The sequence below is a fragment of the Gallinula chloropus genome, assembly GCF_964237585.1.
Source record: "Gallinula chloropus genome assembly, chromosome: 17".
Taxonomy (NCBI): Eukaryota; Metazoa; Chordata; class Aves; order Gruiformes; family Rallidae; genus Gallinula; species Gallinula chloropus.
The window spans coordinates 6,251,943-6,277,658 of NC_140102.1; the positions used below are offsets into that span (position 1 = coordinate 6,251,943).

General features: G+C 46.0%; 2 protein-coding genes across 2 annotated transcripts in view; both read right to left on the reverse strand.

Annotated features, from left to right (window-relative positions):
• Positions 1-585: 585 nt before the first annotated feature.
• Positions 586-5,619, reverse strand: ERP29 (endoplasmic reticulum protein 29). The gene is made up of 3 exons (XM_084272137.1): positions 5,495-5,619; positions 3,549-3,687; positions 586-2,441 (listed from the first exon to the last, which is right to left on the reverse strand). The coding sequence occupies exons 1-3, from the start codon at positions 5,612-5,614 to the stop codon at positions 1,939-1,941; spliced, it is 762 nt and encodes a 253-aa protein (XP_084128263.1). The 5' UTR covers positions 5,615-5,619; the 3' UTR covers positions 586-1,938.
• Positions 5,620-7,612: 1,993 nt separating this feature from the next.
• NAA25 (N-alpha-acetyltransferase 25, NatB auxiliary subunit) overlaps positions 7,613-25,716 on the reverse strand; it is a gene marked incomplete at its 5' end in the record, with an annotated part of 28,911 nt that continues 10,807 nt past the window's right edge. The window contains 16 exons of the mRNA XM_084272267.1: positions 7,613-9,457; positions 11,169-11,315; positions 11,508-11,618; positions 11,833-11,930; positions 12,428-12,493; positions 12,851-12,974; positions 13,196-13,439; positions 13,747-13,872; positions 14,172-14,323; positions 18,578-18,677; positions 19,317-19,497; positions 20,489-20,575; positions 21,154-21,361; positions 23,952-24,064; positions 24,831-25,000; positions 25,361-25,450. Of these exons, the coding sequence (XP_084128393.1) occupies positions 9,335-9,457; positions 11,169-11,315; positions 11,508-11,618; positions 11,833-11,930; positions 12,428-12,493; positions 12,851-12,974; positions 13,196-13,439; positions 13,747-13,872; positions 14,172-14,323; positions 18,578-18,677; positions 19,317-19,497; positions 20,489-20,575; positions 21,154-21,361; positions 23,952-24,064; positions 24,831-25,000; positions 25,361-25,450 (2,140 nt within the window). The 3' untranslated portion in view covers positions 7,613-9,334. The remainder of the gene's footprint in view (positions 9,458-11,168; positions 11,316-11,507; positions 11,619-11,832; positions 11,931-12,427; positions 12,494-12,850; positions 12,975-13,195; positions 13,440-13,746; positions 13,873-14,171; positions 14,324-18,577; positions 18,678-19,316; positions 19,498-20,488; positions 20,576-21,153; positions 21,362-23,951; positions 24,065-24,830; positions 25,001-25,360; positions 25,451-25,716) is intronic.

Consider the following 25,716-nt stretch of genomic DNA (forward strand, 5'->3'; position numbering starts at 1 on the left):
AGAGCCCCGGGGGAAGAGCGGGGTCGGCGTCCCGGGGACCGGGCACCCGTTCACCCCGCCTCCGTGCACCCCGACCGGGATGCAGAATGCGCCCCGGCGGGAGGGTGCGCGGGGGACCGACCACCCCAGCGTGCACCAGCCACCCCTTCAGGAGTCGACCTGACACGACCCTAATTAGCTTCCCTAGCAAGCTGGCAGCGCACCATGCCTCGCTGCTCTAGAGCACCACCCTTCCGTGACGTCCGAGGGCGGGAACCTGGCTTAAAGGAGCGGGCGGGCGAAGCCGCCTCTGAGAGGGCGCGCGGGATGGCGGGCTGCCCGCCTGAGGCAGCGCTCTCCCTTCAGGAGCCGGGCGGCAGCACACTGGTCCTGGACGGGGCCCCCCGCAATCTTCCCCTCCTCTAGGAAGGACGAGAGGGAGCCGGGCCCCAAAGACGCGCTCCCACCGCTTCATGTAGCCCCCTATCTCCGGGGCATTCCTTTCGCGTCAGGGTGGCATCACCTAGCCGGTCAGCCCTCGCTTTCCCCTCTTCCCGCAAAAGCAGCAGCAGCCTCCCTAGAAAGCAGTTTAAGCAGCAGCGGCTCTTAATCGTAACGGGTTTTTTTATTATAGCATCAATAATACATTTTATCTTGCAGCAGTATCTGCTCCTTGTACCCACCCCAGGATTCAAAAGGCAGCAAAGCTCCCACAGAAACCAGTTTTGCTTGGCTGAAAGTGTAGTCTGACAGTGAAACACACAGGTCTTTCCCCTTCCAACTCTAACCCTGATGGGCGACATCTTCCAGCCGCCATCTCAATCCTGCACGGCGTGAACAGCACATGTGGCATTGCCTCTCAGGGACTGATCCCTTTGTTACAAACATGTAGATGAGGCTTCCAGGGGCATGAATACTTCTTTTTGGTACAAAACCCCTCATTTTTCAAATATTTAAAACTACTGAATGCTAATGAAGCTTTGACGAGGCTGGAGAAAACACTATGGCTGGAGACTCTCACGTGTCCTCATTGGTCTCACACCCCCTTATTCTGAACCTGGGCAATAAACCTTGGGACAGGAAGGATGGACAACACACACAGGCACTGCACGTGCTCTTCAGCCCTAAGAACACTCAAATTTACCTCCCCAAAAAAGGTGTTTTTTGCAGAAACTGGCAAGTGTAAGTGTAATAGCACCTCAGGAGACCGACCGCCTTTGCTCAGAGGTCCAATCACTTGCTCTGTTAGGGTATCACAATGGATCTCAGGAGAGTGTTTGCTCAAATGGCTGCTCCGGCAAGAAGATGAGGGGCGAGTTCTGATACGTGGAAGACCTGTCTTCACTACGCCTGCCAGCATCTGGCTGATACCCAAGCCAAACAGAGACAGGAGCCATTGAAGGAGAAAGCAGAAAAAGGAAACTCCAGGTCTCTTGGTCAACAACATGTATGGAGAACAAGGCTGAGAAGCCCTATTGGAAAAATAAAAGGCTGGGGGAGAGGGGTAGATTAAAGAACACAAACCCCAAGAATACTAAGAGGGAAAAGTGGGGATGCAAGGGGCGCCCAATCTGTACCATTTACAACATGTAAGATGGAATGTGACACTGAATGTCGGTTGGGTCTTTTTTTGCCAGGGAACAAACAGCTGTAAAAACCACCAGGAATGTGCTTCAGGCCAATCCAGTGCTTTTTTTTTTTTTTTTGAGTGTGTGTCTACTTTAACACTGTTATTGAATAGTATTACACAATACTGGCGTCTTGCTTTAAGGTGATTTTTTTTTTTCAACATTCAGAATACTGTTTTTAAGGAATGTCTTCCTCTTGATCTTCTAAACTGAGAATACCAGAAGGAAATCTGCTGCTCTCTTGAAGTCAGCGGGAAGTTTGCTTGCATAAGGAGAACTGGTTAGGACTCTTGACAGTATTTCACAGCTTGTACAAAGCTCTCTGGACATGTTAGAGCTCATCTTTTTCATTATTCTTCTTCAGGAAAGAAGCAAGGATATTGAGGCTTTTCTGGAGCTCCTCCTTTTTCCCATCGCTCATTTTGTTCTTCTCAATCAGTTTTGTGATTCGGACAACTTCATTAGCAGCAAACTCTTCTCCCTGCTCTAGTATCTTGCTCATAATCTTCAAGTATTGCTCAGCTGACTTCTTCTCGGTTTCTTTTGTTTTTTCTAAGCTCTCTTGTCCCTTCTTCAGGAGGGACTGGCGTTCTGACTTCTCGGTGGTGCTCATGAACTTGCCGGCCAGCACGTCGTACTCTTTCAGGCAGCCCGGCATCCCCAGGTAGATGCCATTACTCTTCAGCCAGCGCTGAATAGCCCCGGCCTTGATGTGGCCGCTGTAAGCTAAGGGGTTATCAAAGTCACCATCCTGGAACAAGTAAAAAACAGGGAACTTCTCCTTATCCAGCTTGTACTTTTCTCCCAGCTCAGTGTTCAGTTTATCACCGTAATCTACCAAGAGAAAATGAAACACAGGAAAACACAGTATGTTAATCATTAATTGCATTAAAAAGGACACATTAATTTAGGATTCTCTCCTACGCAAACTGATGGTTTGTCTTGAGTTTCAGCATGCCCTAATAAGCTCTTTGTCAGGAAACTCCATACCCAGAAACAAAACCACCCCAGAATATCACCTGGGCAAGGCAAGCTATCATTAGGCTTTCCAAGAAAAATACAAGATCCCAACGATGCTTTGCTGTGACAGCGCAGGACATCTGAAGGACCTCGAGGTCCAAACCCCGCCCTCCTTATGGGAAATGATTAGCTGTTTTCCTCCTTGTTTACAGTCAAATGGACTTTTTTCCTGATCTGTGTGCAGAGCGTGTACCTTACACGTTTTTCATTCTGACAGCATGCCAAGCTACAAGGTGTTTTCTCATCTTACATAAATTGCATTTATTTCTGGGGACAAAAAACATAACTTCAGACTATTTCAACTATGCTACTTAGCTAAACCCACGTGTGTTCAGCGACATCAGCGTGGGCGAAACTTCCCAGTCTGACCTGTAAGCTTTAATTCTTAATTCTACCTACAAAGCAAGAGCGGGTAAGGTGACAGCAATCCATCCTTCACTGCTTTTCTCTGAAAGCCGATTACAAGAACATCAAACTACCCTGGCCACACTGCAGCAACCACTTGCTGTACTTTACCAGCAATAAATCGAGGGTTTGTCACAATGAATTAATTGTATCACATTTGCTTTGTTTGACTGGGCTTGTGGTTAAAGCACGGTTCTTCTAAGGCCCCTTCCCTGGAAATAATTATTGGTAAAGAAAGAAAACAAACAAAGGAAAAGACAAGAAGTGCTGCAAATGAGGAGGGTGGCATCCAGTTTAGCAGCGTGGGCTGATTTGCTTCGTTAATCAGCCAAAAGATAGGAGATAAGGAGCACTCCTGTGCTCAGGAGAGAGGCGGCAGAGCGGGTGCTTTGGTGTGACAGGGCTGGGCCTGTCTCTGTTCTCACTACCAGAATTACTTCAGAGCCTGTTCTCATCAGTGAATTTTCATTCCTCCACGCTGACCCACACTGTACCAATCTGCCCAGAGTTCCTCACCTGATATGCCCACTTCAGCCACCAGAAGATCCTCGCTGGAGCCTGAGCTCTCTGCCAGCTTTTTAAACTCATCTTGCTTCTCCCCGTAAGGATACTGCGTGTCGAATTTCACAAGGACAAATTTATGCTTTGGAACTACCTAAAAGAAGAAAAAAAGACCCCCAACATTAGCATTTCAGGCCTGAGCAAGCTGTAAGTCACGTAAGGTTGCTTTAGATTGTCCTTCTTTTCCTTTACAGTGAGGAGATGCAGAGGGAGAATGGAAATTTTATAATTGCAGCCTTTCAAAAATGACTCACTGCAGTGTGGAGGAAAGACTGAGCTTTGGGCGTTTGTAGTCCTACACCAGATGATAAAGATGGTATGTGGTAGGGTTGGGGGGGGGTTATGTCTTTAATTATACGTGATTTGCTTATTGTAAAGCTGATTAGCATCTTGGAAGGAAGCCAGTTAAACCATTTCCAGTGGGACATTAAGAGGATAGAGGCCACATCTAATGTCATTCTGAAGTGTCCCAGTGTGAGAATGGCAGTTCTCTGCTGTGAGGAGGGAGTGGACATGCTGGAGGTGCACTGTGCTGGTTCAGGAAACGGACAATTCGTGTGTTCCTCTTCCCTTGTGCCACTGCCTTCGAGTTTTGCACTGCCCGGGTGATGATGCCTTTTCAAACCAGCTTGGAAATGCATCTGCTGCCTGGTTTGGGATTTTTTTTTTTGCCCCTCCCTCCAGGAGAAGACCTTGCAAAATCGTTTTACTAGCAAACAGGGTGAGATTGCAACACGGGTCCCCACCTCCCAAGTGCACCGCAGGCACTGACACCACAGTTGGCTGCAGCGGTTACCAGCAGCCAGTGGGCCTGTGCCACCGGTCGCTCTGTTTGCTGTCCCAGTGAGAAGGGAGCGTGGCAGGTGCCACGGCTTTGCTCGAGCTGCTGGTCTTTCCATGTCCCTCTTGCAGCATTCTGCCAATTCAAACCCTTCTCGCTGCAGAAGAGCTGGAAGCTCCTAAGGGTTGTTGAGTGTTGCAGCCCTAAAACACCAAAACCGGTTGGTGACAGCAGAGAAAAATCAAGCGTAGGGCTGGCATGTGGCAAGAACTATCCGCTCCTGCCCGAGCAGCTGGCTCAGGGCAGGTACTCTGCAAACAGCTCAGCTGATTGTTGTCTCTTCATCTCACGCTGCTGCTCCCTCCTGCCATCGTCCCCCCTCCACCGGTGCCTCTGCCTCGCCATCTGCCTCGAGCCGCGCTTGCGACACCTGTCACAGCACCACTTGCTGCTCAAACCAGAATCCTGGCAGGCTCCCGGGAGCCACCTGCATTTCCATGTGACTCAGCGGGGGAAAGAACCGAACCTGCGGCTGCCGGCGGCCTGTTGCTCTGCTTCGTGAGCAAAGCCGAAGCGGCGCGGGCCCGGGCTGTCAGCCCTCACGGCCCCGACTCGCTGCCCTGCCCTGGGGCACAGGCACGGGCAGAACAGCAGCCAGCCGCTCGCGTCTCTTCCGCGGCTCGGCCGTGACCGCAGGTCCGAGGAGCCGCGGCGGCAGCCCCGAACCGGCCCTGGCCCAGCCGAACCGGCCTGGCCCCCCCACTCCCCGGCCGCAGCGCTGCCCCGGCGGCCCGGCTCCACTTGGACCACGCCGATTGGCCGTCCGCCGCGGCTGCCGCGCTCCTATTGGCTGTGCCGCGGCGGGCCCGCCGCCTCGGCCGCTCCGCCGGCCCTAAGCGCGCCCCCGCGCCGACGGAGGGGAAGGTGGGGAGGGGGGTGTGGGCCCCGTGCTCGCAGCCCGCTCCGCACCCCCGCACCGTCCCGCGGCCCTCTGCAGCCGCCCGCCCGTTGCTACGGCATCGGTGGCGGGGCACATGGCCGCCGCGCCGCCGGAGCGGCCCCCCCCCCCAGCCTCTCCCCGCCCCGAGCGCTCCGCCGGACCCGGCGGCGCCCGCCGTACCTTGTAGAAGGTGATGGCGTCGAGGGGCACGGAGCCCTTAGTGTGCAGCGCGCTGCCGCCGGACAGCGCCAGGCCCAGCAGGCAGAGGAGCAGGGAGACGCCGGCGGGCGCCGCAGCCATGGCGAGAACGCGGAGGGAGCAGGGCTGCCGGGACACGTGACCGCGCGGAGCGGCGCCCGCCGCCGGGGACCGGCCCCGCCCCGCGCCCAACCGGGCACCGGGGCAGCGCTCGGGGGCGGGCCCGGCCTCGGCCTCCGGCCTGACACCGTCCCGGGGGAGCGGTCAGGACGCTCCGGCAGCCGTCTGCCCTCAGCGGGCAGCGCTGATGGAAGGGCCGGGGCAGGATCGAACCTCGCACGGCCGCCTGCAGCGCTCCGGCTGCCCTCTCAAGCACCTCAGGGGTGCCCCGGTCCCCGACGCCCGGGACGGAGCAGAAAGCCTTAACAGGCATCGCGCAGAACCCAGCCCAGAGCTGGAAAGCATCCATCCCCCCCATCCCGCTCTCCATCACCCCCCTCCCCTCTGCAGGGCTTCTACTCACCCCACACCCGGAGCATCCGGCCACACTTAGGCCGGACAAAGCTCCAGAGCCCCCACAAAGCCAGAGCAAGGAAAGAGGCAGCGATGCCGATTTGTAACGAAACTGACTTTTATATAAATTATAAACCCATCCAGTTTAAAGCAGGTCATTTGCAGTTGTGTCACTTAAGTCCGTAGAAGGCTGAGGCGTACGTATCTTCTACAGTCATAAATTAACAACGAATAACCGAGGGAGAGAAGGTTCAGGTAAGGCTGCAGATACAACAGAAAGTACTCAGCGGTTAAAATAAAGAGTCATGATTATCAGTGACTGCAAAATAGAAACGCAAGTTTTGAACAGTTAAAAAGTACAAAAACGGGCAACAAACAGGCATTGTACATTTTTTTTCCTGCATGTAGACGAAGCAGGGCAGGACTTCTGGCCTTCACCTACACCAGACACCCATTCTAAGCAAAGAGAAGAGTTTGAGGGAATCTGTAAAAGGATCCTGGCTCATGATCCCAGTAGTACAAAAGCAGTATTTTTTTTCAGTCTGTAAACAGTAGTCGTGGTAGCTTCTTCTAGGTACGTCTCTCAGTTCACCCAACAATAACAAAATAAAGCAAACCAAACAAAAATCCTAAGAGTGAAAAAGGGGAAACAGCAGCAACAGGGTAGAGCTTGAATTTCTTATCGGGTCCCTGTGGGACATATTCTGGAAGGGAAATGCTCTTTCATAAGAAATATATAATATATTTAACTATACACAATTTATAGGGGGAAGAGAAATTCTCCCTCTCCCTCAACTAAGCCCCCAGGCAGTCAGTATGTAGTCGTTTTGGTACACCATCTCCTCTGGTAAACTACAGCTTGTTAGGAGGTGGCATCTGGTTTTATAAAACACTGAGTAATGAAAAAAAACCCCAGTAACTATCATTTGCCAGTGGCTGAAACCGGAACCAGGACAGCAGCTAATACCCAACAGACAGCATGGCCCCTCTGCTGGCACAAGGATGCTCTGATTGACCGGCCAACACCAGGCCTGTTCCATGCCAAACACTGGTGACGGGAAGCGGGTACAAGCCACAGCTCCACCTCTACTCAGATTTGCTTCAGATGACACAGGTCCATCCATGTCCTGTCCCCCATGTGTCCCCCCTATAACAGTTTCAATTCTGCTTTTGAGAGCTGATGCTGAGAACTTTTTTTTTTTTAATTAAAAAAAGTTCTGCTTTCAGGCATGGGGAGGATTTTAAAAGCCTGGTTACGAACCTTACACTTCACTTTGATTTCCACCATCGCTTAGTGATATGAGGGGTTGAATTCAACCTGTTGTAGCAGCAGTGGAAGGAAATTCCAGTATTAATCAGGCCCTGGCCTGTCCCCTCTGGATAAGGGCACTGCGTCAACGCTGCAATCTATGCTGGTGTTTGTGCAGAGCTCTCTCTGGTTTGTGCTGCTGTGGGGAGAATGGGCACAGACATTCAATAACAGCACTTTGCCCCCTTGAATGAAAGCTCACTGGCCCAGGGCTTCTCTATGAACTGCGGCACCTCGGCAACGGAACTGTTCTCACCCTACACACGTCAAACCATCAGTCACCTGTCTTTAGTTTAATGGAGCACACCCTTTGTTCAAAAAAAAGTATTTCTATACAACATTTAACAATTCTCTTGGTTTGGTGTTCTTTTTTTCTCCTTCTCTCTACAGGAAAAGCATTACTATAAACCAGACGTAACACGTTTTGTTATTCATCCAGCCCAGAGCACTTACCAGACTTTGCAATCAAACCATCAATTTGAATAGACAACCTGCAGACATTCTTCCTTCCCTTTCAGGATGGGGCAAAGCAAAACTAAATCCAGCAAGAGCAGCAATGGCTTGGTTTTTTTTTTTTTGGTTTTTTTTTTAATACAGGGGATTTATTTTAAAAAAATACTCTCATCAACATTCTAGCATTACTAACAAAACATTCAGAAGAGGTGACAAAGGTAGGATTGTCAGCTCTCTCAAAACTTTTAAATATAGACTTCAGGTACTAGCTGCTTTAGATCAGAAGATGAGGAATCCGTTAAGTCTGACCTGCCCCTTGCATGGCAGGTACAGGTAACTTCTTTTTTTGCCTACCAATTATAGGCTGCATTACTCCTTTAAACTGAAAAAAACCCCAACCCCAGCAGAAATGCAGATTCAGTGGGAGCAGATGATGCGACTGCACTTTCTAACAGAAAGCCTAACGAGCTGGTACTCAAATAATCAAAGATCAACTGCAAAGAGCAAGCATACAGTTACAAAAAGGATTCTCAGCCTCATACCACAGCGGAAGCAAAAGTTACCTCTGCCAACGTAAAACCAAAGCCAATAGGATTTAATTTCTAGTAAAATATTTAAGTCTTAAAGTTTCAGTAATCTAAATACACTTTTTAAAAGTCATGATGATTGCTCTTTTACATTAGCTGACGTGAAACCAGACCGCAGCGTCAGACTTCACCCTGGCTATGTACAAGGTCTCTGGTTTTGTCTTTTTTTTTTTTGCTCAAATACTAATTCCCATCTCTCTTTCTCTCAAGCTTAATGGTCAAGTTTGCTCCTCACATGGTTCACAACTTTTCCAAACGGGAAAACAACCTGTGTGTACGCTGACATCGCCTCTTCCCTCCCGCAGTCCTCTCCTGAGGGAATCCTGCCTGGCCACCAGACAGGGCGCAGGCCCACTCCCACCCTGCACAGGAGGACTGGGCTGTGCTGAAAAGCCATCTGCGGAGGGTCTTCCTCCGGTGCAGCCTCCCCTCTCCCTGCTGGGCCAACACCAAAGGAGCGAATTCACTCGGAAGGACCAGGGGACAAAACAGGCAGCTCGGAAACGGGCCGATGTCACCGGAGGCGGCTGACGTGGGCATCTACAACTCTGTGTTTCTAAGGCAAGGACCATACAAAAATTATAAACACTGTATGGCGATGAAAATACAACTCCTTTGAGATATATGCTTTACACTGGATTTCTATTGCTGCTTCTAAAGACCATCTCCAGTTGTTTCTAGAGATCAAAAGGGAAGAAAGGTAGTTTTCTCCTGTTGCAATATGCTTATGAACATGTATAAAAAGTGGTCAAACCCTGATAAGGGTCCCTGCTTCTCATTTATGTACAATAATTTAAATCAGCTCAATACATCTGTAATACCTAAAAAAAACGGTTTATGATTTTTAAGTCCTTCATGCATTATGAGGAAGTTCTGGATTAAAGTGATGGTATATTGGATGTTGCTTCTGTCTGGGACTCTGGCGTCACTCCCCTGTGGAGTCTGTCAAGGATGCATTTCTCAAATCTTTAGCTTTTTAATGGTATCGAGTCTCTTTTTCAGCAGCTCTCCGATTTCCTGAACTGAGTGATGGTAACTGCTCTGCACCTTCTCTTGCACAGTCTTTGTAAACTTTTTTTCTTCCTGCAAAATGCAAAAGAAAAAAATCATTCACTCCACAGCAACCACTCACACCCTCCTGTTGAACCTGCACCACCTTAAACACTGCTAACAAGTTTATGGGCATCACAGTGTAAGTTTACAAGGGAAATACCAGAGTAGAACAAGCACCTGCTCAGCAGCAACAGTTCCTGCTGGTACTGGCACTGCCCAGACAAGGCTAGTAACATGTTAACATTTCTTCAAAACTTCTGGAAACATCCTTGTGCAAATATTTGGGGCTGAAATCAAAAGCCTGTGTGGCATTTTATTGTCGTCAGCATTTATTAGAGAATCTCTTGCAGGGAAAAGTCAAGTCAAACAGCAAGTGAAGCAGCTAAAAGACTCCTGCACCAAATCCCAAAGTACAGTGAGCTGCAGCAGTGCCGAGGACAGGTTCAGATGTCACCGATTCAGCACACTGGTACCTGTCTTTCCCAAAGGGATTAGATCCATTGCCTTAAGTACTGTCTAAGCTGTTGCCTTGCTTTCTATCAGTTTTGGCAGTTTTTACATGTTTTATTTTTGAGATACTTTGACATTATCCTCATGGAGCAAAAAGGGCAATTTTAAGGAACAAGTTGTGAAATAAACTGGACGATCCAACTGAAAAAAACCCCAAGCTGGCTAACAGCAGCTTAGGTGGCTGGTTGTATTCTAAAATACAGGGGTGCTGCTCTTAAATCCTCCCCAATTCAAAAGCCTCCAGCTCTCCCACCCAGACAACCATGAAGGCCAATACCCTGTGGGCCAAATCTCAGCCTGCCCCCAGCCCCTCTCCTCCGTGCATCAGAAGACAATGCCTATTCCACCACTTTGCTAACGTTGCACTTTTTATCTCCACCCGCATTTCAAGAGCACCGCTGAAGAAATTCCAGCTCTGTGCTTCCAATCACCTTCTCCAGGCTTTTCAGCCGGGCTCTGACACTAAGTTCAGGACTCTGACCAGTGGTTTTAAACGGATATATTCATAGTAAGTACCAAATGGTCAGAAGATCTCGTGTGACAGTAACATTAACTTGTCTGTCACAAACTTTTAAACCATGGCAATCAGATAAGCTTTAAAAGCCAAACTTATTCAGTAGGCCCATGCTTCACACATCTCCCTTTGGCATGAGGTTTGGCATGTTTAATGCCTATTACTCTCTGGTGTATAGCTGGGGGGGGCAGGCAGGAGTTGCTACTTGTTTTTCTTTAAAGATCAAGTAATTATTTCCAGGGAAGTGACTAATCAGCAGTAGGTGAAACTCAATTGTTTCCTGGAATAAGTATTTTGCATCCATTACCGCACGCTAAGATACAGGTAACAGAATAAGTCATAGCACAGACAACAAAACAACGTTAAAACCTCAAGTTTTTCTTCACTAACACACCACACACCACAGAACTTTCACATTTCTGTGTTTAGATCTTATTTTTGTGCCAAGAGTTAGAACTGATCAGATGAGGCAGAGTCGCTGTCACTATAAAAAAATCCCACTCAAAGCTTTCCAGTAGCCTGGTCTCTAACCTCTGGCTAAGGGCAATTAAGTCAATCAGAACACAGTGGGGTTTTTTGGTTTTGCCCCCCTCCCCTTCCAGTAAAATATTTTTGGGAAAAGCCTTCAGCAAAGTCATCCCCTAGACACGCACATACAGGTTGTTAAGGGTCACACACGCATGCACAGGGCAGGCAACCAAGGCTGCAAGTTCTTACCTGTAAAAGCAGAGTGTCCTTGAGGGACAGCTCTTCAAGTTTTAGTGCAGTCAGAATTATTTCAAGCCCTTTGATGTGATCTATTACATTGGAAGTTAACGTCTGTAGTTCATTAACGTAATCCAGAAAATGCGTAAATACAGGTGGCTACAAAAACAAAGACATTTTAAAACACGTATTAACATCTCCTCAAAGGACAGTTCCATCTGAGCATCTCTAACCTGTGCCAGCCACCCCAAAGCAGAGCTCATGGAAAACAATTTAAAGTGCCATCTATCCTGATTTTTCCTCCCATATAAATATGGAGTGGGGGAAGAGAATAAAGGAGTGTGTGCCTACCATAGCTACACTGCTTTCTTTTTTTTTCTTCTTCTTTTTTTGCAGGTTGGATTTAAAGGGTCGGAGGACACCGTCACAGTAACTGGATACCCACAAGGCAATGGAGATTGTCTGGGGGGAAAAAAAAAGATAAAATATGTTACAAGTTGCATTTATAGGAGTTGAAAACACTAAACTTGTTTTAGTGCTCCTACTGATGAGATGCAGAATAGATAAACCTCTGCTTTCAGGAATGACTGAGACCAAAGAGCCTTTGCTGTATTTTAATACTAACATTTCTACCCTAAAATACTTCAAAATTTTGAGTTTCCAAAGACAAAAATACCTCGACAAAGAAGACTAGGTTTTCTAACAGGTTTGGGTGAGTTTTCAAGGTGCCATCTCTGACTTCAATCAAATCTCCTTTACATTTATTGAACAAGTCTGAAAAAAAGAAGAGACAAGCCTTATTCCAGACACACAGACCAACTTAAATGCCTATTTTCCATATGGTTTGTATCAGAGCACAGCGTGCTAAGCTGTCAGAGGACCAATCACTAAGCAATTCATGGTAAATTTAGCCAAAGCCTCTCGAGAGGGTCCAGCTTTTAAATTTCCTCCAAATTGTGTTTCATGACAAACTATATCTCCATGGCATTTATTAGCACACCCAGACTAAGTACCAGAGACACAATGGTTGCTAAGATCAGAATGCAAGTTAGCAGAACGTGACTTAATGACATCATGCAGCATGCAACAGCTTCATCACCAGGCAAAGCCAAAGGGAATCTCAGCCTGTTCTTGAGAATCCTTCAAATGGGTGAGATGCATTAAGACGCTTCCCCCCCCATAATGACAGTGCACTCTGCAAGCAGTGCATCCTCAGAGCACCATGAAGCGCTACCTTAGTTACCAGCGCTTACTCCTGAGTTACCATTTACCTGTTAGTCGTTCTACTAAAGACTTGAAACTATTCCCTATCCTCTCCTGAATCTCTGCTGAATCTTCTGAAAGAAAAAACAAACAAGTTATCAAATTCATGTATTTTCTACTTCCAGAAAGCCAAGAGGCATTTTTTTCCAATGTAACTTAACATTAGCAGTCAAAAAGCAAATGCAACTGCTTTCACAGAGATATTCAATCAACATCCACTGTACAGAAACAAAGACTGGCATAAACCATGATGTTACAGCACAGTCTCCCAGCTAATTTAGTATCAATCAAAAAAATTAACTCATAAGCAACATTTTGGATCCACATCATCCAATCCCTAGTAATTTTCAAACTGAACAGAGACACATCTCACTCCCTCCCACCATGTTATCACACCAATCCAGTGAAGCCCCTGCCCCACAAACACTTACCTAAGCCATTGGTATCTAGTTCATAAATATCACTAACAAGATAAAACAAGCTAGTCTGGCACTGACAGCTGCCATTACTGAAGAAGCCAGCCATTCGGGTAGGAGGAGGGCCAAGGACAGGATACTAGGCAAGAAGCAAAGAAAAAGATAAAGGTGTTGCAGCTTTTCCTTATCCAGAACACAGTGTTTGGCACATCTCTCAGTCAGATTCATACACTACAAACTCAGGGTCAGTTAAGTGCATTCTGCAGCCTGCTGGACGTTACAAGATGCATTCAGCTTCTCTGCTTGCATTCACGTTCATTTACTATTTGGGGATAGCTTTTTTTTTTCCTTAATGGGTACCTGAATTTTTTGTTCTAGAAACTTCTTCCCTGAATCCACTGCCGCTTCCAGCTGCTGAAGCAGGGAACGAATCGTATCAATCTTGGATGAGACGCCGTTCTCTGCAGTCTTTTCAGAGTTCTTTGGTTGAATAGTGTGACTAAGAGTTGGGAGTCCGCTTACTAGCCTTAAAGTTAAAGACCGGATTCGCAACCACATGGTTTCTTCCTCCAGTGAGAGTTTCCTATGTTCTTCAGAAATGTCCCTAGAGAAAGGCACCACATGTTTTCAGGCAAATGCTTCAATTTTGCACATTAGCAAGCTTCACTCAGGTACAACAGCCTACCCAAAGTTACTGAACACGGTACGAAGAGGAAGGTCAGAAATTCAGAAAACTGTATTAATGTGTAAAAAGGCAGCACTGCTAGAAGTGATGAATGACGCTTGTTAAGTTTGCAGTTAGCCAGCCTAGAGAACATTTTAAACTTGGCAGTTTCCCTCAAAGGATTTTCTTCGCCATGAGTGCTGCAAGGATGAGGCGTGACTCTACCGCTGAGGGTTTTTCTGCTCACCTGCCTTTTGGATCCCAGTTAAACAAGACTGTCAGGTCTCTGTTGTCACGCAAGTCTTTCCAGGGAATGTCATCCTCCTCTGGGCTCAGACTCATGGACTTTATACTTTCTTCTAAGCTGGTCGATCTGTATGTAAGAACAGGAAACGTTCAATCAAACATCCAATTACTGAGAAATAGAAAACACGGCTCACTAATGGATGATGTTCTCTCCACTTTTCAACTCTTGTGATGTCAGGAGTGTAACACCTGCATGGTACTGACAAGGATGCTGAAGGGGACAGCAGAGGAGTCATGCAGAACTCACTTATCTCTGCCAAAAAGCTGCGACTCGCCAAGGTCTCACTTGGCAGTGCTTCTGTGTACACACAAATCCCCTAACTTTCTCCTCGTGCAAGGTGCTGTGCTCACTGCTGCTGTACTTACATATTTGCTTCAAGTAAGAGGTCTAACAACATCCGTTCTGTGCGAACTTGAGCAAAGTGAAGGGAACAATTCAGCCTGTTTCTAAATGCAATGAATTCCGGGATCTTCTCAAACGCACCGTACTTGTAGGCTTGAATGATATGTTCTGAGGTCTGGAAGAAAACACACATCGTCTCTGTATTAGTTACTCCCACAAACTCAGAATAACCAGTTTAACAAGGTCACTGCTGAGAAATTGCATTTCTGTGGCTTTCATTAACCCAGAGGTACAGCATCTGGCAGAGGCTCAGTCCCTGAGACCAGCTTTGCACTTCTGCATGTCCGAGTCACCCCAGCAGTTCTGCTACTTTACTCTGATAATGACCAGACACTCCATCAGGCAGTTGTGATTCAATAACTACACCAGCCCTAAGAAACAACACACTCCTGTTGCCACTGACACTTAAAAAAAAATACTTAAAAGAGGGGAAGAGATGATTTTGGAAGGCTTTTATTGAGATGCGTTATTCAAATCATTAAATCATTGTGAAAAGTACTTTCGGGGAAAATCCCAGATTTTCTGGAACTGGATGCACATCACATTATCACAACATAAATTTTAAAAAATCACTCACATGGGGTTTTTGTTTCTCTTCATTCGATTTTTTTGAATACAGTATCACAAGGTAACATCACACAGTGTACGCACCTTATAATACAATCTAAACCCCAAAGGAAACCATCAGGGTCCGTGGGATAGCTGGCTTCCCCTCTGATGATATGCAGCAATACAAAGCAAGCAACGAATATTTCACACTAGTCCAACTATCTCCGTAAAGAGACGTGCAGGACAAAGGAGCCCCAAAGCAGCACTGTATTTCAATGAAAATTGCTAACTCCAGAAACAGAGCGAACCATTTATAGTCCCAGTCAAGTCCAATGGCTATTTTTTTATATCAGAATTACTCCACCAGTGAGAAGCTCTGGCAAATCAAAGATTTTCTTCTGAACAAGATTATGAAATGCACCCAAAAGGCCCCTGGTTAACCAAGCTTTATGTGGTACTAATAGACTCAACATAGCTGGAAGGCTCTGAGAGACTACAAGCCAGTGCTCACAGGCAACACACACCTTTTTTTCCCCTCCCTTTCAAAGTATGGGATGTCCTCTGGGCAGCTCTGTCTTGTTTTCCCTAAGAAATTTGGTTATTTGCACTGTATAGAAAAAAAACCCCACTAAATATTCAACAACATACCCCCTGATAAACAGCCTTGCAGAGTTCATTGTCAGGCTGCAGGGCTGTGCTATGGGTGTTAATTCAACTGCATAGACATGGTTTTTAAATCCCCACAGGACACGTTGGTGTTCTGCTTGCCTGCGGTATCTGGAGAGGTTAAAGATGGGCAGACACAAGACAATTAGAGACACCACTTGTGATTCTGCGTATCTAGAGGGGGACCATCTCGAGAAGGATGAAGTTGCCTTTTTAGTTTCGGCCAAATATAGCAATACTGCCTCCTCTCTGTCCTTGGCATCTTCTCCTAGAGCTGAAATATGATGTCAGGACCGCACAGCATCTTAGATGGCTGTTATTCACGGGGCCTCTTACGCAGGATCTGCTGCAGACTCTGGAGTTCACCAACTCAGAAGGAAAATGTGTTTATCCAAAGCAATCTGGCTGAATCTGTAGCTCTATTTTTAGGCCAGACCACTTCGCTCCTACCCCACACTTCCTGTTCTAGGCAGTCCCACGCACGGCATGCTGCAGGACACGTTCTCTGTGCTGTAGCAGGCATTCTAGATACCATAAACATCAGCCTAGAGAGGAGCAGGCAGTGTCAGAGATCACATAGGAATGTAACTTTGAAAGGACAGTCCTCCTCTAACGTTGCAGTTTGGTGCTGCTATGGGACTTGGATGGGAAGCTGGCATCAGGACCCTGAGCAGGAGGGGCACCCCCAGCAGAACCACAGAAACTGGGAGCAGGTTCTGACTCTGTGATATCTGGGACATGTCTTACAAGGAGGAGTCTTCTCTTTTGTCTTTGCTCTTGTCACGACCTTATCCCAGGCAAACAGTGTCCTGAACTGTGCCTTCACCTCCACAATTTGTGCCTTACAGTTGCTTTAAAGGACACTGGCTATTTGCAGATCAGTACAGCTTTTGATGCACTTCCCAACTAAAAAGCATCTTGAGGTGGCAACCACTGAAGTGTCCAGAACTCAAGGGAGACGTGGCTACCTGAGATCAACCGTGGCTTATGATCCTTTGGTTGCAATACTCTGTCTCCAATAAGAGACAAGATACAAGCATGTTCCAAAGTCGCATCCTTATCTCGTAGCATGAGGAATTACACACTTCTGATTGCATCACTTCTGCCCCTCTTGCAGTTTCAACCTCTGATGGTGTGGTAGTGAAGCAGGTCGAACCATCCAGGCTTCTCAGGATCTCTGGAACATGAGTCAAGTAGCATTTTCCTGGCATCAGCTCTTGAACACAGACAGCTGTCTTTGCCTGCATACAGATGTTGAGCTACAGGAGACAGATCAGCTCTTCTCTGCTGAAAGCACCTTAATCCTTCATTCCAAAGAGAATAAATAACCTTCTTCCAAGGTAACCACACCTGAAGTTGCTTCAGACTGGTTTGCAGAAAAAAAAACAGTTTCTTGATACTTTACAGTGTAGTGTTCCCAAGCAAACAAATCCCATGCAATAGGTTTTCCAGTTTGGTGGAGGTTTGGGGTTTGTTTTTTTATTTTTTTCTTTTACCTGTCACCCAGCAGTTGAACCTTTTTAGACAGTTGGTTCCAGGTATGCTTTCCATTAACATCCACCAAGTGACTTTTAAACAAGATGGCCAAGTTACTCCTCATAAGAAAATAAAAGCCACCACTACCAACAACAAACACGTAGGAGAAAGCTGTCTGGATCCAGGGCTTCTCTCCAGGTCAGAACATTGCACATAGGAACTCAGAGACTCTACTAAGCAGCATCAGTGCTTAAACAGCAAGCAAATAAGGGAAGCAGATGAGAGCGAGCTCCCATCACACAATCCAGATGCAACTCTGCACATTCAGCTCCCTATGGTGACATTTCTGTGTCAGACAGGTGATGGCAACTCAGCATCCACCTCCCAGGCACAGATAAACGTCAACACGCATCTTGTACGTGGGGATGACCTGGGCTGCCAACAGAGCACAGGTACTTCTCCCGAGGGATCACCGTGTAAAGGTCTTTAGTATCTTTACTATTCAGTATAGACAAGTCCTGTGCTTTCATCTGTTACTGGGACAGTGGGAAAACAAACTGCATGCCTGCAGTGCCTCTGGAGCCAACTCGGCCAGTGATTGGGGAGATGGACTGATGTGCATACACTTCCCTACCACAACTCTGGACCTCTGTTCCCATTTGCCCGATGTATTTCCACCGAGACTTCAAAATTGTGTTATTCCACTGTTCTCCTACCTCGCCTGTTTTTCATGATTCGCTGGGAACTCTGAAACACAACTGATATTTCCCTTAGGAACATATCAGGACACCCATCACAGCATACTTTCCAAGAAAGATCAGTAAGTGTATTTGGCAGTGATCAGCAAGCTACACACATGGTGGATGCCCGGGCACAGCATCTGTTTTAAGCACCACCTGATCTCTCTGGAAGAATTCAGCTACTGGAATCCAGCCTTTTATTTCCTCGATTCCAGACCTGTGACTCTCATTCAAGACCACTTTCTTCTTGTTCTCATTGCTTTTAGGGGTAAATGGAATAAACCAGGTAGCTCCCATTAGGAAAAGAGCAAGTTTTGCAATTCGGTTCTATCACTTGAAAAGAATGTGCTTAGTTATGGGCTCTACTCTGCATAACTGAGATGTCAAAAGTCTGGTTTTACCCTCCAAAATCCTCCCACCTTGATCATTTTGCTCTCCCTACCTTTTAAATTAACACATGTTCCTCACTATCCTGTGCCTGGCACAGCCATCACTACAGCACACTGCCTCAGGGAGCAGAACATAGGGAATCCATATGTATGCTATCGCCCATCCCTGGCTGCTGTGTGACATTCCAAACCACCACAAGTTCCAGGACACCAGGACTTCATCACGTGACATTTCACTCCAATTACCGCATAAAAACCACAATCCATTCATTTAAAAGTCATCACACCTATTTGGTGGTGGTTGGTTGGTGTTTTTTTAGGAGCATTAAAACCCTTTTATGAGAAGAAAGCTAAAGCAAACATCTAATGATGAGTTACAAGTTCTTGTAATGACAAACCACGTTGAGGCAAACTTTACTACAAACCAAGGTGCACGTGTTACCAACCCATGTTATCAACCACTGTGTTTCTGTAAGCCCCCATGTACAGCACAGACTCCTGTAAGACATCTTGACTGGTACAAGGACATGGAGGTTTCTTTCAACTTACATCTTTCTGGTTGGAGTGGAAAAACCTGAGTGCAAAATTGCAGGATTGGGATGCAGCAGCGTAATGGCCCAGTGACTCTGCATAGCGCGTCAGAAGATAGCTGCAACGCAACACAGCACAAGTCAAACATCAGCAGGCAACCCTGGAGAAGCCTGAACCTCAAAATGCAGCTCCAGGGGAACTGTAGTATAGTCCAGCTTCAACCAAAAGTCTGGAGATTTAACAGGTGGCAATTACAACTTTCACATAAAAATTGAAGCTTTTAACAATAACAGAAGGAATTCTTTATTTAAAAATACCCCAAACAACTAAAAATCAGTATGTAGGGGCTGAGAGCTCCTTCCTCCACCTTGTTAAGTGTGCAAGAGCTTTCCTTAGACACCCACAAACACACTCACCAAGGCACAGTCGTTTGGTACGTTTGTTTTAACTCGTGTTCCCAAGCTTTGCTCAGCAAGGACACGAGCCAGACCACCAAGCTAAAACTGGCATCAAGATAGAACTTTCACAAGTTTCTTTCAGATTCCCTTTAGTTAATACTCTGAAAATCCAAAACCAATCAAAATCATGCAGGAAAAGATATTACATGAGAAGTACACTTAGGTAGACGCATCCCAGGTTAATTCCCAAACACTTTTACACAACCCTGTAGGAAAACCTGATAATGTCCTAACTTTGGGTAACAAAACTGAAGATCTCAAGTCACCACCACCAATTATTCTCAGTATATACTACCCACCCGATGGTGTCGTGTTGTATGTGTTTCGCATCGAGGCTGGCATAGAGCTCTGCAACGGGTTCGAATGCACCAAGCCTGCAGTAGATTCGAATGAGCAGCAATTTAAACTGAGCATTAGAAGGACTATGAGACAACCCTTCTTCTAAGAGAGTTAGGCACTGCCACACCGCTGTCTCTTCACCTGGTGATGAAACCGAGAACACAGACAAGGTGTGATCAGAGAAGGGCACTGAACGCTCCCGGCTCAATTCACTTTGGCACCAAAGCTTCCCCACGTCACACACCTCTCAAAACATTCCCTTGCAGTTAAAATATGCAGATGGAATTCAAGAGCCCCACTGCTGCCCCCAAAACGTAACGCTCGCTCCATCGCTACAGCTGCTCTCCGAGGGAAAAGCAGAGGAATAATTCTGCACAGGGAACATCTGGCTGATGTTCGTACAGAGCACAGCACTCATCTTCCCTGGTGAGTCCTGCCTGCTCAGGATTTACAGCTTCCACAGAGAGCAGCACAGAATTACAGGACCCATGCTCCACCAGTGACCTGCTAGGAGCCTGATGAAGGATCTCCCTCAGGTTAAGAGGCTGAATCTTCCTCAAGGAATACAAAAGTGTAACTGGCAACTACACAGGAATATAAACAGCGCCCACAGCAAGCACTGCTGTACACTGACTCTGCAGTTAGGAGACTAACAGGAGAGCAGATGTGCAGTCCAGGAACACGAAACAAGGCAACAGGTCTCGACAGAAGGTCTAGAAGCAGGGAGTCTACAAGAAAGTATGTCAGGGAGGGAAAGAAATCCTCTCCAAACACCGCTGACATCAGAAGGGAACTGTCAGTGGAAGTTGTGCAAAGAGAGAAAAACATTATCCACATGGCAAACTTGGAATGAGCTGCTGGAGAGAGGCAGCACTGAGCTGTGGGAGCTACCAGCAGAGCTCTGCCAGGACTTACAGGAATTAATCAGTTAAGATAAATCCCTTCAGAGGTCAGCGATGTTCCTATCAAACACCGATTGGGGGACTCCTGGAATGCCTCATACTGAGAAAAAACTCCAAAAGCCATGGGCAGAACAAGCCATGCCAGGCACACACTGGCCACAGGACACAGCCTCCTAACCACAACCACCTGGGGTGGCATTAAGACAGACAGACACACTTTAGGAACATACCTTCCAGCCACAGATCGAGCAGCAGGTGAACCGCAAGCAGGCAGTAATAATCTGAAAACTGCAATTCAGTTTTCAAACAAGATTTGCCTAAAATGAGAGGAAAAAAAAAATTGATCCTCAAATTACTCCAGTGCTGTCAGCAGCTTCTCATGCCGTCAGCATTACCCAACGCTCCAGCCATCTGGTAGACAATAACCACAGCTTTGTTTAGCAAATCCAGAGTCGCCTTAAAAAGCAAGACAACCGTATACATGCTGTGTTTGTTCATCACACAAGTGGACCCTGGGCCCCTTCACATGTTGACATCTACTGGAAGAATAAGAGACTCTCCTACAGCAGCAAGATTTACAAATTAACATTCCTGCCCGTGTGCTTGTCCGATGTTTGCCAGAGATAAAGCCTGGCTTTGCTTAAGGGCACATGCAATCCTGCAAATATACAGAGGTACTGCCTGAACTACTTGGGAATGTCTCCTTTACCTTTGAGATACACAACTGAAAAGAAGGAGGAAACAAGGATGCAATCATAAAGGTGAACCCAAAGTATTATCTAGCAGCATGACAGGTGCCATCAGCATTTGTGCTGATCTGACCCCCTGAAAGAACCTTTTGCTCACAAAAAGCTACAAGTGAACCACAATATTAGCTTCAAGATTTTTTTCTCACCAAATTCCAATCCGTGGCGGTATCTTAACATGAACTCTCGGACCACAGAGAGCTTTTGCTTCTTATCCATGGTGTGATAGATACCGAGCAATCTCGAGAGCTGCACCACACACAAGTGTTGTTGCAGGGCTTTGATATTGGCTGGCAGCGCGATTTCGCTCTCCTCTGTTGCTGACAGAGGGATTACTTCCAGCAATTGACTGATGAACTGAAAGAGAAACGCTGTTGTTAAATTCTGCAGAGCATCTGGGACTGTGTGAACAGAAGGTATCAGTTCCTCCCTCAAACCAAGCGAGAAAAAAAACTCAAGGGGAAAGTGGCAGCACCAACCCCGACATAACACTGCAGTTGGTGGTTAAAGAGCAGGCTTCAGAGTTTGGGGAATTTTTACTGGTTTTGCATTGAAAAGTGGAGAGGCACCCACACAGTTCTGGTCACACTCAGTGGCTTTCCATAGGTTTCAAACGGGGGGGGGGGGAAGAAAAAAAAGAAATCACAACAAACTTCCAATACACTGACACACAAGGCAGTTCAAGCACCTGCTAATATTCACAGTAATAACACATGCAATTAAATTAATTAGTTACTGAAAAGCTCCACAGCATGCTTCCAGGAAATGGTGGTTTTATATTAGCTATTACATTGTCTCTCGACTCTGAAGCAATGCACTGTACTCAGCAAGGTCATCATCTCTGATTAATGACTTAGTTTTTTAAATTAAGCCTTTTGCTGTTTACAATTTTAATAGGAGACAGCAGACTACTCCTAACACAGCCAGGGATGGACAGTTTTTCCCTTGCCCTAAAAATCCAACAGCACCCCTAATCTTAAAACTGAGTTAAGAGTAAATTAATTCAGCTTTACTGCATTTGGTCCTGAAACACAAGAACTACATCAAATTCATGCCTCAAGAAAAAAATCCTGACAGCTAGCTGGAACACACAGCAACAGGCACACTGATTCTAGTTTTCTCTATAGGTTTTGATGAAGAGAAAATCCTTTCAGTTTGAGATTTTGCCAAGCTGAGCAAGGTCAACTGAGTCACCAGGCTGCATATCCCAATTTATACCTCTAGGAAGCTGAGACTGATGTCAGAGGGAATGTTTCTGGAGCATCTCCTGTGTCTAGTGGCCCAGCAAGATCGCCACATTCTCAACTCCTGAACTGTAACACTATTGAGAACTCCAGATGACAAAAAGTCAACCCCCAGCTGCCTATAGCCTCAGTGGGACCCTGCTATTCTGTAGCTAAAATACAACAACCTTCAGCATCTTTCGCTGTGAAAGAAGAGTAGAACTAAGACAATCTACACGTGTTTTAAGTAACTTAAAAACTCATCAGCACCACTAACCCCACACAGCAACATGTCTCCTTGACCAAGTTAAACTGCTGTAGATGCATGCTTCAGCAATGACAGCCATACACTGGGAAGACTTCCTAGTATGTCAGTATGGCACAGTACAATATAGAGTCAGTACATCAGCAACAGTTTTAAGGCCAATCAGAAAATTATAGAGAATTTATTAAAATTCTGTAGGCTAAACTATGATTATTATTATTATTATTAAAGATCATGCCCCCTGCTCTGGGTTTAGAATTTGTTTCCTGGAAATTAGGATGAAACCTGTTTGGTACTTCAGGGTTATCTCACAATGGCATCACCACTTCCATAACTAGGAGTTAAATATCCTTCTGACCACATCTCTCCTCACCAACAGGGTATACTTTCCCCTTTTAACACAAAACATCAACCCACATGTGCCAGGACCACCGCTCTCACCGGTAGCCAGGCTGTGGGAAGAAGCTCGCATTAGCAGTCACAAAATATTTTCAATAAACAAAGAACCCCCCACTATCTACACTGTGTTTACAAAAACTTTTAATCAATAGCTACTGGCTGACCCAGAATTCTCTGCCCAGCCCTCCCCAGCTCTGAGAATTTTACACAATGGCTTAGAAAAGCAGCGGGGTGAGTGACGGGATTCCCAGCTGCTGAAGTCACTCAGCGAGCCGCTTGTGACTCCGCACAAAGGGCGTTCAGAGAGAGCTTGTTTCAGGAAGGGATTCGGGGTGCGTTGCTGTAGGTGTCTCAGTCACCCCTCCACGTGTATCAACGTGTCCATTCTCTAGTGCGGGAGCAAAGCCAAGCAAAACATCCATGTGACGCTCTACCCACATCAGGTGAGGGAGTGGGGTTTTCCCATTAGACATGTAACTTTAAATGGGAAAAAAGAAGTGATGAGCAGGAAGGGAAAGAGGAGGAGGAGGTCTCTGTATCAAGGGGAACTGCAAATGAACAAACAGGGTGGTCTATCTCTGTACTGCTTTCACCTGACTCCTGTTTGTAAGCTGTGATCTATAAAAGTGACAAGTCATTACTCATTTAAAAGCGAGCTAATCAGTAGCTTATTGATTGAACCACAATTCCTAGGGAACTTTTTGTTATGAGACACAAGTGCGTATCTTCTTCCATCAGCATTACCAGCCTTTCATTTTCAAAGCAAGAATTCAACCAAGACCACCTCAAAGCACCTGGATGCCCTGAAATGGTAATAATATTGCATCTGGGTCTGAGACTCTGCAGGATCAAACTTAAGTTCTTAGTCTCCAGTAAAAATTAAACTGCTCACTGTATTCAGAGGTTGACTGTATTTTCTGCAGTGCAAAGTTTTCTGAATTTTAAACAGAATGTCAACGTTTCCAGTTTCTTAATATGACCCACAGGTATTTTAAGATAAAGGGACCAGAGTGCAAACAAGCACTGCAGGTCCTGCCACCACTTCTTTATTTTTCCTTACCTTTGGGTATTGGTTGGATGGGAGGAGATCCACAAATACTTTAAGATCAGTAAAACAGCAGGGTTTCTCCCCAAATTTTTTGAAGTACTGGAACATCAGTTCTTCTGGATCACCTAGGGAAAAGGCCAGATTGTCTTTTCAATATGCTCCATCAAAACTGAATCTGTAAAATCACTATGAGAAACCTTTGGTAATACTTCCTCCCCTTTGTGATTACACAGCTATTTAGAAAATGGATAGCTGTGCTACTGCAGATTTTAACAGAGGCTCGATGTCTTTGGTAACCAAGGACACGTAAAAAAAAACCAACCAAGAGCTTCATTCAAGCTTCTCTGGCAGATAAGAGCTCAGCATAACAGGAATGCATACACAGCCTCTGCTTATCTAACAGTAACTTATTTTTGAATGGAAATACAAAAGGGACTGGTAAGTAGCACAGATGTTGCTCTAATCACATTCTCTCCTTCACCGATTCCCTAAATGCGATTTTTAAATGCAAGGTTTTATAAAGCAAAACTAGATACTACTGTCAAAAATCTTAAATGAAGAACCACACAGAGATTACAACAGACTTTCTGCAAAAGCAGTGCACCAGGAACACCCTTTTCATTACCCTGTCAGTGACTGTATGCTCCTAGATCCCACAGGTCCTTTCAGAAGCTTCCCTGCTTGCCTTTACAAGCCCTGGCGTAGGCTGGAACTACCTGCCTTTCTTCCAGGCTCATCTTTTAATGCTTTTGAAAGCTTTACATACAGACAACAGCACGTATGTTTTCATAACAGACGCTGTATTTATCTTAGTGATTTAGCAGACAGCTCGTTCCAAGTTTCTGTTCCCTCTCCAGAAGATGAATTTATCATCCAGTTAGTGGCTCTTACCGAGTTTATATTCGTCATTACAGCCTCTGTATCGCAGCCGTCTGATCAGCTCCAGTTTAGCTAAATATGGTCCCCGAAGCGGCCGAGAGTTCTTAGACTCTTCTGTTATCCTCTCTTCTATAAATTTCACAGCTTGCTCTATAGAATAGTGTACCTCTCCTTCCAAAGAGCTGTGCAATTAAAGAGACAAAAGGGTCATTGATGTTTCTCATTGCTAGGGTACTGACAACACGTGCTCCGCATACTCCCAGCGTACTCTTAAAGAAGTCTGGTACAATGGATTCTCTAACTCCCATCACCATGAAAAATACAAACTGGAGGAGTTCTGTAGGGTACAAGCCACTGCTTATTCAGCTGGCTCAAATAAACTACTGCCAGCCTCTAAAACTAAGCAGGAAGAAGGTATAATTTGGGGTCTGATGTCAAGAAGTCACCCAAAGATGCAGACTGCGCTACACTAAATCTATGAACACAAACAATTTGCTGTAGCACAAAAGGCAAACAAATCCCCAGCAAAACTGTGAACTTACTGCTCTTCTTCTGGTGGAGGTGTCCAGGATTCATCAATGAGTTGAAACACAGAATCAAAGTAAGTTATGTAAAACTGCCAATCATCTGAGCTGAAACAAAATTCAGGCACAGAACAAAGTTTAGGGAATTGCCAAAACAGTAATTCACTTCTAAAAGTACTTTTCTTGCAAAAGCTGCATGTGAAGTACTGCACGTGTTCCTATCACAGAAAACAAGCAATTACAGTAAGAATAATTTATCCTTGAAGAGGTCTTGCATCTTAAAAGAATACTTCTGGGAAAGTATTAAAGGACACAACCTCAATACATAACTGATGCAAGCTATAAACTCTTTTCCTAACGCTTACATTCCAACC